Source organism: Boleophthalmus pectinirostris, unplaced genomic scaffold, assembly GCF_026225935.1.
Source record: "Boleophthalmus pectinirostris isolate CB_2022bp ecotype Guang Dong unplaced genomic scaffold, ASM2622593v1 HiC_scaffold_18, whole genome shotgun sequence".
Classification (NCBI taxonomy): Eukaryota; Metazoa; Chordata; class Actinopteri; order Gobiiformes; family Gobiidae; genus Boleophthalmus; species Boleophthalmus pectinirostris.
Genome location: NW_026571133.1, coordinates 15,667,085 through 15,680,116, shown reverse-complemented (window position 1 = coordinate 15,680,116; position 13,032 = coordinate 15,667,085). Strand labels below are relative to the sequence as shown.

The window sequence follows — 13,032 nt, the reverse complement described above, 5'->3', positions numbered from 1 at the left end:
GCAGGTAGTTTGTAAAAGGTTAGGGTTATTATTATATAACCAGCGAAATATGTGCTTCAGATTGTATAATTCATTATAATCAGATTGTATAATTAAGCGCTCATCAAGTGGCTGTCATTATTAATGTTCCATGTGCATAATTTCCTTAAGAGTGAGCACTTCTTTAATATTAGTAAATGGTTTTAAATGGGACCACATAAGAAAGAATTCCTTACATTGACAAGGGACTCCTTGGTTTGGGCCATGTCTGAGATGACTCCGTCTGTGATGATGAGCAGAACAAAGTACTGAGAGCCGTCCTTCACTGAGGCTGCATATCTACAAAACACACAAGAAGGAAGAGGAGGGGCTTAAGAACATGTGCACACAAACAGAAGTCAAACCCCACACAGTCAGATGCATGTGACAAGATGTTTCATTGATTAAATAATTTCATGTAATATATTTTTCGTATGTCTGTCCAGTCATCAATTTCCCCATAACACTTGACTACATTTGATAGGGGCAATAATGAGATACATAAAGAACTTCAAGATCCCTTTTAACCATGTTATACAATAGTTGTTTGCCCTTCTCATTTACCCTCTCCAAGCTGTATTGTTCTTTAATCTTTAATTGCTTATTTTCAAGATGCCATATTGCTGATCAACCCTGATTTTCACTGCCACCGACATATACCCACTGCTCTGTACTTCTTATTCTGTATGTTTTATTTTTTTAACCAGTGATACGCATGGGATTCTGCAACATTGTTGTATAACTGCTTCTTGTTAGCGTTATCTCCAGTTATCCATTGAAGGTGCCGACTTGTTGTCGTGATGACATTTATGCCGAAAGGAGTTTCCTAACGTGGAAGTCAACTGACTTGTTTCATTTATTAGGTTGTTTTAGATGAATATTGCAATTTAAAATGTGCAAATGTCATCTTTAACTGTTTTTGAAAAGTGCACTTAATGTGGCACATGCTGATATTGCTATTACATTGTTATGTAATATGACATGTGTCTTTTTGAGATAGTCTTCACTGCACAAACTACTCCTCTCTTCTCTTTTCTCATGGTCTCGAGTCGCCCTGGTGTCAGACATGATTCGGTCTCAGCCCTTGACTTCCACACTACCTTATTACTTACGACTGCACATCCTTCGAAAATGTAATAGAAATGTCCATGGTGACAGAAAAGTAGGCCATTAGATCAGGCAAAAGCACCACAGACAACCTTATATGACTTTTTTATACATCAGTGTCAATCATCTAACCCATTAGGCTCATTCTCCTGTACATCTTTAACACACCAGTGATCATAAGGGCTCAAGGTATAGCTAGGATTTTACTTATGACCTTTTAAATCTATACACTCAAACCGAGCTGATATTTACACAATAAGATAATCTCCCTGATAATTGATGCTTGTTTGTGCTTAGGGTGGTATATACATCGTTGTAATGTATTTTTCAGCAGCCAATGATGGAAAACCTTTTAGATGATTTTCTTCTAAATAGGGCACAAAAGCATCCTGCACCTCCCTTCACCACATTTGCAATAAAGAGCGTCAGGGACTATTTGTACCTTCCATATTTTTACACCTGCTGGGTTCTGTAAATTGTTTTGAAGACTTTAAGTCATAAGATTACTATGGGAGGTTTTCTGAGCTAATCCCTAACAACATTTGTGAATTGTTTTAGCACATTTTTTAAAATTTGGTTTAGTTTGATCATTTGATTCAAACATGTATCTCAGGTGATCAAATCCTTTGGACCATTTCTCATCAGTTCACACAGTTCTCAGGCTCCTTCTCAGAACATTGGGTACAGCTCTCATTCACAAACACACGATCATTTAATTGGCCTGAGCCAGTAATGTAGTCACTGGTGAGGGCTATTGTTATTCGTGGTTTTCTTCCGCTCTTTTATAATTTTTCCTTGTAAACGATTGCGATTTTGAGGGCCTAAACATCAACGAAAAGTCTCCAAACTATCAACCAGTCCGGCGGAAAATTTGATAATATGGGCATCGCGACAATGTCCAAAGTGACCCGACTCAACAGTGCCCCCTGGAATTTGCATAAATGTAAAGTCTGTGGGCATATTTTGTCGGAAGCAAACGAAATTCAGGAAGGTGATAGAGAACAATGAGGCAAACCAAAAGATGAACTGGAGCATGCCTCTATGATGAACAGGGTGTCCACCATATTGGATAAAAAATTTACTGCCTTTTTGACTGTGTGTTTGCAAAAAAATTCAAGTCCCTGGTGTTTGGTTTAAATGAGCTCAGATTTGACATGTCACATCTACAGACAGATAAGTTTACAAAAATTATCAGGTGTTTTTGGGATTCTCCTTACAGTTTGCCCATAGCAGGCGGGCAAAAAACAGGTTCATTTCCTGTTTCTTTGATGAGCTCTCACGGCCACAGGCATTGGCCGAGAAAGCTCAAATTCAAATCACAATCATGTGATCCGGACCTGAATCCATTGAAATATAAAATCTAATGAAAGTGAACACTATAGCGCCCCCTACCATAGACATGAAACATAAACATTATTAGATTTGGACCAAATTCAGGGATAAAATTCTACGCATGATTACAAGCAAAAATATCTATTACGGCATAGGGCATTTTTCATGGTTGACCAGCAGGAGTGCAAAGACTTCCCCAAAAAATAATTTAAAAATGATTACATGCACAGGTTTAGTCCAATCATGCTGAAATCTGAGTCAGTAATGTGTCAGCCTCACATTTTATTGTGTCCGGTTATGTATTTTAGCGTGTGAGTGTGAGTGTGTGTGTGTGTGTGTGTGTGTGTGCATGTTTGTGTGTATGTGAGTGTGTGTTTGGGTTGTTTGACTATGTGGGGTTGGGGGTGCGGGGGTTGGGTTGGTGGTTGGGTGGTTGGAAATGCGGGACTGTTTTTAATCACTGTAAAGCACTTTGTGTTGCATTTTGTATGAAAAGTGCTTTATAAATAAAGTTTGATTTGATTTGATTTGATCTAAGCCTGATTATAATACATTATAAAGTATATGAAAAGTGAACACTATAGACAATTTAAATCTTTCATTATTTAAATCTTTAAAAAAATGGAAGATGATTGATCAGTGTTAAACGTAAAACTACATTTCATTGAGATAAAATATTTTGTAAAAATAAAATTCTGTTTAGGAATAGTGTGAGCTGTTTTGCCAATGTAAATTTTTGATAGAGAAATGTGTCAAAATGAAAAAAACAAAAAAAAACTGTAACATAGAAAGTAATCATTCAGCTTCCCATTATGTAAACCAGGTATTGTGTGCAGTATCAAGTCAAGTGATTGGGTGACAATGCACCTTTTTAAGGAAGAAAAATAATCTGTATATTTTTGTATCTTCTCTTCCCCAGACCTATGAATCCTTACGTGAGATTTGGACTTATGTGAACTCAGTGCTGCCGCTATAGGTGACAGATGAGTTGTATAAGAGTGAAGTGAGGGATAGAAGGAGGAGTGCGGTAAAGATAAGTGTAACAGAGAAGCTCTCAAATAAGGAGAGACAGAGCTGTACCAAAGAATGAGAAAACAGACCGAAGAAGATGGAGGTATAAAGTCTGGTACATGATGCAGAGTAGAGAGAGCATTTGGAAATTATTATTCCCCTTTGGATTAAGAGAAATGCAGAGGGCCTGGATCACTGATTAAAAAAAAAAAAAAAAAAAAAAAAGTAAAAGGCAATTCACGGGGTCATCGCATTGCCTTATACATTAATTTCCTGTAGATTGATTCAAATCTTTACGGTAGTCACTATCTGCCTATCAGACTCAGATCTTTGCAAAGTATTGGAGAAGTTTGTATTCTGGTCCAGGTCAAGTACAGGTCAGATCTGTGGAGAATCGGCCTCACTCACAGTACAAAAATTTTTTTTCTCTCACTAACCCTAATTTAGATAAGTTTTTGTACAATGTTTTGGTTGGTGGCTACTAAATGTTGTAAGGTCCAAAACAGTTTAAAGTAATTGAAACTATAAAACAAAATATTATATATATGCAACTTTCATGTTTCATGTTTCATGGGGAGATCCACAAGGACTTACATAATAGAATAACTTCAGGGAACACAAACAAAGTTGCTTTATTACCATGAAGACCCTCTAAGTAATTCTGAATATGATCTAAAACAATGTCTCCAAGTTCTAGTTTTGCAAGTTTTAATGAACTTTAATAAGGAATATGAGTTAATTATACAAGTACTTGCTGCTACTGCTGCTATCACTCTTACAAAGTTAATGAGGCTGAGTAAAACTTGTGTGAAATGTGTAGAGAAAAAGTAAAGTTTGTTTATTTTCAGTAAAATATTTAAGTGGTACAGCAGGAAAAATGTTAGCTACAAGACTTCTCCAACCAGAGTCAAACCCAAAACAAGACTAATGTAAAAAAGTTTGGTAAATGTTCTTCATTTACATTCCAGCTCATTTTCCAGTCCAAAAAACAACATAATTTCTTGTAGTTCGTGGTTCAGAGAAATCTGAGGAATCCCTGCTGAAATGGTGTGAAATAGTTAACAGTCACCCAAAGCAGTAGAAAAATGACATTAATTATAAAGCGGCATGTTGACGCTTATGTCCTCATTTTCCTCCTTCTGCCTCTTCAAGTGTAACTCTGCAATTAAAGTCTGCTAAATCTTCTCCCAAATATATGAGGAAAGCTAACGAGACTTCAGCTCAGTTTATCTTGTTAATTATAGCCTCACCTCAATAGCTTCAAATGTGCTTTTTGTTAATTTGTGGATTTTTGTCAGTGCAGCACAAATCAAACTGACACAACTAATGATGCAATCAGATTTCACTTTCACTGCTTGGGATCTATGTCTTTTCGTGTTAACTACCTGGCAACCCTGGATCTTATTACAAGAACAAGAAAGTCAAGAACACATGTTGAGAGCATCAGTCTAGGAATAAAATGTACTCATTATGTGAAAAGAGAAGGCTAAACATGTAACTGTGAAAAGAACAGCTATTCTTAATTAAACTTAGTGAACTTCACTGCAAACAATGTTGCATTATGGGAGACTATAAGAGAGTTTGTCTTAAATAAAATGGCCAAATTGAGTGTGTGTTTCTGCACATAGGCTTAGGGAGTGTGCAATTATTAATAGAATAAACGATTACAAAGGGCTTGCCTATAAAAAGTGACTTAAAGGTCCTGTTGGTGCATTACTCATGGTCATACTTGGACTCGTATATATTTTGTTCTATGGTGGTGTTTGTGTGGTGCTTTTGTTGTGTTGTCCTGTTTTTGATAAAGCATGTGACCCCCTGTCCCAAGACAAATTTCTCTCATGGGAGACAATAAAGGATTATCTTATCTTATCTTTTTCAAGGCATTTTTGAAATTTAGTTTATGAAGTTTAATATTGGAACACAGTGTGTCCAGAACCCTAGACATTTCCAATCAAAGCAATAACATCTCCATAAAGATGAGCAGGTAGTGCACCTTAGAACAGATATGAGCTTTGCCATAACTCAATATGATAATAAAAAAGAAAGTTTACCTATTTACTATAGCACATTTAATTTATTACTTCAGTTGTTTGTCATCCAGACTAACAGTCACATTCAATGCAAATCAAACTTTACCAGTAACAGAAAGTTTGCATAAAAAGCAGATATAGATTGTAGTTACCTGGCAACATGATTGATGACTGGAGAGAAGTTGGTTGGTCCATAGAGCTGTACTGACTTCAGGCTTTGGTAATAAGCCTCCATCACACCTTCTATCCCGGCACAGTAGGGGTTCTGAGGATTTCCGTTCTGTAAAAACAACATAAAGAGAAGAGTATTAACACCATAAAATTAACCTGACACATATTTCCTCTAATATTACTTCCACCAGACTTATTCACGTCAACTGAACTTTCACGCAAGACAAAGAGAGCTCACTTTGAACTTTTTAAAATTACATGCACAAAGTTACAGTTCAAAAATGCAGTAGTTGAAGTACCGGTAGTTAGATGAAGATAAAACACATAACATTTTATTAATGTAATTTTACAAAGTTCAAAGTGAGCTCCCTTTGTCTTGCGTGAAAGTTCAGTTGATGTGAAGTTAAGTCTGGTGGAAGTATGTAATGTGATGTTGAATTTGGCAAAAACTTTTGAGTCATTCTCAGTATTATCTAAATGTTTAAATAATTTTCATTTATCATTTTCATTTTTATATAACTTTTCCACTTTCCAGAGCATTCAAAGCACTTTAGACCGAGAAACCACTCACCCATTCATTCACACACGCACACACTCATACACCAGTGTACACCGACACTGGGGGCAAGGGGGTTAGGTATTTTGCCCATGGACACAATGACAGCATTCATCTCTGGGAGCTGGAATCGCACCGGCAAACAGTAAGTCTGTGGATCTGAGCAGGATTCAAACCGCCAGCCTTCAGATCAATGGATAAACTTACTTACACTTACATTGGTACATATTACTTACACTGGTACTACTATATTACTATACAATTTATGCATTAATACAGGGCTAGAACAGAGATTGAGTAAATAGGTTAGATAAAACAACTTTATATCACTTTTGTTTATATATTTAATAGTTCAAACAGAGACCACTGCTCCTTTGTCTATGGTCGCAACAAAGGTCTACATAACAATTTAGACTTTTAGAATATTGTGCATCATAAGTACTGCAAATCGTCAGTGGTACTTTTATGGCATTAGAGTTCACAGCGTAAACAGACATAGTAAGTGCTGTACTCTACACCTCGTAATATGATAATAGCCAACATAACCCTGTGAGAGTGAGCCATCCTGTTGACCCAGTCCATAATACTAATGCTTTTCAAATGGTGTTCAATGCTACTAGAAAGTGTTCATTCATTTTGCTCTCAGATGCACAAAAGACAGATCAGATATTTCATCTAATCTTCTGCATATTTCAACAATAATAATACGTTCACCAGATTTCACAGATGTCTGTCCTTAGTGCAAAGCAGTGACTGTTAATGAACCGCTCCACAGTCAAGATCACACATCTTCTCTTCCTCTCACTGCAAATTCCACATAGCTTTTGATTTAAAAGTCCTATATTATGCTAAATTGACTCTTGTGAGATTGAAGTCATGTTATAGTCTTGTTCCCTCATCAAAAACACATACCTCGAGTTGTGTTTTGTTTCCACCTGTTTGAGTAATCCTGCATTATTGGTCTGTGTACATCTCCAAAGCTCAAAATGCTCTGTTCCCCCTTGTGATGTCATGAAGCGGTAGTTTTCAAGTTGACAGCTGCCCTTTTACATTTTGTTTAGTAGGGTTTGGATATTCCAGGGCTGAAATCATTGAAATGATTCTAGTGAAGGTGCATGGAGTTTGGAAACACAGTGGAGAACTTCTTTTATTACCACATGACATCACAAGGTAGAACAGTTTGAGAGAAGAACAGGATTTGTGTGGTATACATGTGTGAATATATATGTGTACATACATGGATTTCAATTGTTTTGAGTAGAGGAGATTGCAAAGGTTAGTAAAATTGTCTAAACCATTCAGCAAATATTTTGTCTTGAAATAAAAAGTGTTGAAATCAGTTGGTCTAAATAGATGTCTCATCAAAACTTAATCTAATCCTGAATTCAAATTACATTAATGTGATTTTTTTTACCAGAGCAAATTCGTGGGACACTCGGCCGTCCGGGGGCAGCTTGGCCCCAAAGCCCAGTGCAGGGAACATTTTGTCGCTGTCATAGTCCTGTATGATCTCTCCAACCGCCTTCAGGGCCATAGCATAGGCATTCAGCTGGTACGGACTCATGTAATGCAGAGAAGTGGGCTGGGCGGGGTTACCTACAAAAACACAAAAGCAAAAATATTATAGACACAGATCAGCAGCAATGGATTTTAAATGTATTTTACTATGTATTTTTATGAACTTTTCACAGTTTTCTACATATACACTTCCTCTTGTGGTTATCCTCCATTGTGTCCGTCATTCAGTATCTTAAAGGTGCTCTTTGTAATATTTTGGTAAGAGATCTGCCTTACACATGTATCCATGGAGATATTGCTTTGCCTGGAATGTTCCACAGTATGGCAACTTATAAACTAATTAAATTTATCTACCTTGCATTTATTCCATTGCAACTGAAGCAGGAGGAGAGGCACCCGGCTGGTCCCTAGAAAAACTCCTACTTCTGGTCCTCCCCCAGTGATACAACATTTCAGTCCCTCAGACATTCCTCCTTCCTACCTGAGGAAGGTCTGGGAGTTTTTCTTGGTGTCAGCTTATCTCCAGTGAGTGAAACAGTCCAGGCAAAATAATAAATATCCATGGAGACCCATCCACCAGAAATGTTTCCCAGTGTGCTTTAAGTATTTGGTATTTTTATGTATTGCTTACTTGATAAAGAAAATCCTCTGAGTTCTGACACTGCTTGTAACCATGGCAAATTCGCAACACCACTCCCAAGAAGCTTTTATCTCAGTTAATATAAGGCTTTATCTGTTGTGTTTCTTAAAAAGAAAATGGTCCATGTTTAGAATGTTATTGTTGGACTAGAGTGGCATATATTAGTTTTATACAAAAACAAATGTTCTCTGACAAAACAAATACACATATACATTGGTTTAACACTAAACCTTAGGCCTTCACATCAATGTCTCTAAAATGATTATTATCAGATAATCCCACTAATCATTGGTTCGATTGTGTGAAAGAGACCCAATCAATACAATGAATTGAAAAGGCTTTAGATTCATGTTTAAATAGACTTATCACCAAATTGACTGAAAATGCCAAATAGTGTTGGGGTCAGAGGGTATAATCTTGGATCAATATAACTAACATCGATAGAATGCTGTCTGTCTGTCAACAGGTAATTTTGATGCACAGACACGCTCTCATGACTCACAGATGCTGTTTAAATCTGCCCTTTGGATATTTTTTGACATTCTCTCTGGCTTCAAGCTGATGGTTTTACACAAAGAAACACTATGCATTGTCAATATTTGCAGAGGTACTAATTAATACAAGGAAAGTGTTTACAACAAGAACACAAAGTGCAAAAGCTCTGTACAGAAAGGGTGAATTTAGGTCTATCAGAATAATTACTGTATCAAGTTATCCTTCAATACATGACAGATGGAACAATAATCTTTTTTTTTTTCTACACTATGATTCGAGCTTTAGTCCTTAGTTTAGTCCTGGTTTAGTTCTGGTTTAGTCCTGGTTTAATCCTGGTTTATTCCTGGTTTAGGTCTGTTCTAGTCCAGGTTTATTTCTGGTTCAGTACTGATATAGTTATGGTTTAGTCCTGTTTAGGCCTGGATTAATCCTAGTTTAATCCTGGGCTAGTCCTGGTTTAATCCTGGTTTAGTCCTGGTTTAATCTTGGGCTAGTCCTGGTTTAGTTCTGTTCTAGTCCCAGTTTAGTTTTGGTTCAGTCCTGGGGTAGTCCTGGTTTAATCCTGGTTAATCCTGACTCAGCCCTGGTTTCGTTCTGGTTTTGCCCTGTTTAGCTCAACCTTTCAAATACCCTTAATTAATTTGAACATTTTTGGTTAGTTTTTGCACTATGATAAGATAAAGTTGTTGAGGGTTAATAATAATTAGTAATAAACTTCCATGACTCTTTATAAATACACACTAACTAAATATTGAACAATTTTGGGGGGATAAACCTGTTTTTTGGTTTCAGTATTATAGTTTATTGTCTATAATTACTTCAGCAATATGAGATATATTGCTTACTTTTCTCATGTTTTTAGGTGAAATCAAAACATCTGAAACTGGATTGGAAATAGTAGATCTGCACAGTTTAGTGTAGTGTAGTTTGTGTAACTTTTCTAGTGGAGGGTTCATCAAATGCTTTTCTTCCTGTTGATGTTATTGCTTTGTCTGGAATGCTTCACAGTATAGTATTAAAATGTATCTATCTTCATGGAGACCAAACCAGACCAAGTTTCAAATCAAATCTGACAGTGAGGCAACGCTGCTCACTGCCCAAAACATTACACTGTGCACCTTCAATTTGGCATTGTCTTGGGAAACTTTAAAACATGTGTGCAAATAATATTCACAGTCAAGTTTAGATGCTGCTTCTCAGTTTTATAATTGTCAAGAGAACATTTTTCAATTGAGTTTAATAAATCCAAACAAGCAAGCCTTTATAACTGAGATTTCTTATTTAGTTTCTCAAAGCATCTAAAAAAAACTTGAACAAGAGCTAATCAGTGATGAAAACCTCAAATCTAAATTTATTTGATTTTTGCTTTTCTATTCCAATAATTAACAGAGTGGGGCTGTTAGCACAAATGCTCAGCCATGTTTGATCCAACCCCACTTGGATCTTGTTCTGTAAATGTAATTAGCGAGATATTCAATAGTTGTGTATTGGCGGTTATTTGCAGAATACATCATTTGAATTTTCAAAAGATTTCAAAATTTGAGCAATTTATTCACTTTCAACTGAAGATTCAAACTGTTTAGGAACACTTTCTTTTCCTAAATAAGTCTTCTTGGCTGACCTCAGTGCTGCATGTGCCTGAGGAATAGTGCCCAAATTCCCTTTAGATTTCATGAAAGAAATTATGGTTGGCCTCCCCAGGATTCAAACCCACAACCTCTTTACTCAAAGGCAGGGAGCTAACCACTCTGTCTATCAATACGCTTTTAGTCTGTTGAAAATTGTACATTGGGCAGAATTCAGCGGACCAACAAAATGCACTATTGATTGGAGTGTGCTGGCTTTATTGAATGGTCCATGAAAAAGCCAGACAAAACCACTTTTTACACTTTCAGCCTTGAATCTCTCATTGGGTTCAATAGGAATTGGGTGTATTACCGCTGGCCCTCATTCACAAGGATAGGGCAATATCACAGACTTAAATTATACCATGTTACCACAGTGGATGGGCCTGCCAGGTGTGATGGAGAGAGCTATTAGGAAGCACTTGATTTCCCCTTTGCATATGATTTGAATAAACGCTTCCGAGCTCTTAAGTACTGTGCGCTTGTCTAATAGTCAAGTAGCTGCAACTGAATTTGAAATATGCATAAAATTAAAACTGGACTCAACAGATAAAAATAAAAAAAAACGTTTCTTTTAGTATTACTGATTCATGCAACAATTTAAAGGTGTATTGTGTAACATGGGAGTGTCTGACATCTTCTTGTATCTATGAAGATTATGATTGCTTTCCTTGCTATGCGCCACAGTATGGAACTGAACGTGTCTTCCAGTAATTCAACTATATAGACATGGTTGTTTGCTATAACAATGCCATGCAAATATGCATTCTTTCTGTGAGCAGCCTTGCCTTTCCATAGATCTGACCTGCAACTTGGCATGGTGGCATCACCTGCTTGTTTCCATGAAAATAGTAGATACAGTTAATGCAATTTAACATCTCCATCAAAACACACCCTCCAACAGAAAATGCTCATAGAGCCCTGTTAATTAAATATTACTAAAATGATTCTAGTTAATTTAATTAATGTGTCATTATTTGGGCACCTTTCCTGAATTATATTTATTTCCTATAGTTTTCCAAAAATGCTGTTTTATGTATTTTACCACACTTATTCTTGCCACTTTATGTAATCTACAATGCAATTTGTAGACCCTTATCTTCAGTTATAGGCATGCTGTGTAACATTTCTAGTAGAGGGTCCCCCACCTGCTTGTCTACATGGAAATGTTATTGCTTTGTCTAGAACAGTGGTAAGAAACTTGTGACAAATTTGGCACCTTAGATCATTTCTACTGCGAGACGATTTCTAATTTCTAATAATAATGGCCCACCGATAAAATGCATAAGATAATTTGAACTACAGTTCCCATAATGCATTGCGGGCTGTAGCACCAATTCAGCCCCTTCAGATGAAAATAAACAGCAGGACGAAGTGAGAGGGGCAGACAGAAATCAAAAGATTAAAATGCCATTGTTAATGTTTTTTTTTGTATTTTTTTCACTATGATTCATTGCCTGCTGGAATCAAATATAATGCTTACTTTTAGAGAGATTTATCTTAAATATATTGATATTGCAAATATTCATTCAAGTTTACTCTGTATGAGGCTGCATGATAGTTTAGTGGTCATATATAATATGTTAAATAATATGCGGCCCCAAACCAACACTGATTTTATAACTTCAGTCCCTGCTACAATTGAGTTTGAGTGCGTTGGTCTAGAATGTTCCACAGTATTAAATTAATTTGATTAAATCTATCTATCACGAGGGAGACAGATTACAGCACTATGTTACAATGCAATTCAGATCTGTGGAGAATCGCCTTTTCACAGAGGGAATCATTAACACCTGAAATGAACATTTAACTAGTATGTTTAATGTCTCACCATGGAACATTCCAGGAAAAGCAATAACATCTCCACTGTGGTAGGTAGTGGACCCTCCACCAGAAAAGTTGCACATAACACCTTTAATTTGAAAACCTTGTGTTTGGATAAAAATGTGTGCTTAGACTCACCATTGGAGGCGGTGAAATCAATAGCCACGGTGAAGTTGATCTGGGTCCTTGAGAAGAAAAATACAGAGAAAGAGACAGGATTCATTAATCAAACAGTATTTTACTCCAGACACACAATCAAGCCCATGAACTGTGGACACAATCGAATTACACTGATCAATGTTTGAGAGAGCTCCTCCTGCCCTTTACCGCTGCAGTGGCAAAGACTTTGTGCTTTGTAAAGGAACGCATTCAAGTGTTGAAGAAAGCCTGATTTTAAAGGAGAAGTGGGGCTACAGAGATGTCATCTGGAAGTGCTAGTGCTGGCTTAGTCCTGGTTTAGTCCTGGTTTAGTCCTGGTTTAGTCCTGGTTTAGTTCTGGTTTAGTTCTGGTATAGCACTGGTTTGGTTCTGGTTCAGTCTTGGTTTAGTCCTGGTCTAGACCTTGTTTAATTCTGATTTAGTCCTGGTCTAGTCCTGGTTTAGTTCTGGTTTAGTCCTGATTCTGTCCTCATTTATCTAATTGTGTTATTTATATATAACAAGTATTGTATTACAATTGCACTTCGATTTGTAAGTTATCATTTA

At 36.6% G+C, this 13,032-nt stretch overlaps 1 protein-coding gene across 1 annotated transcript in view; it reads right to left on the bottom strand.

The window, feature by feature from the left end:
• Nucleotides 1-13,032, bottom strand: part of LOC110161610 (copine-8) — a 131,559-nt gene that overhangs the window by 13,391 nt on the left and 105,136 nt on the right. The window contains exons 14-17 of the mRNA XM_055153678.1: nucleotides 12,466-12,512; nucleotides 7,640-7,821; nucleotides 5,651-5,778; nucleotides 216-318 (exon numbers count right to left, since the gene is read on the bottom strand). Coding sequence (XP_055009653.1) covers nucleotides 216-318; nucleotides 5,651-5,778; nucleotides 7,640-7,821; nucleotides 12,466-12,512 — 460 coding nt within the window. The remainder of the gene's footprint in view (nucleotides 1-215; nucleotides 319-5,650; nucleotides 5,779-7,639; nucleotides 7,822-12,465; nucleotides 12,513-13,032) is intronic.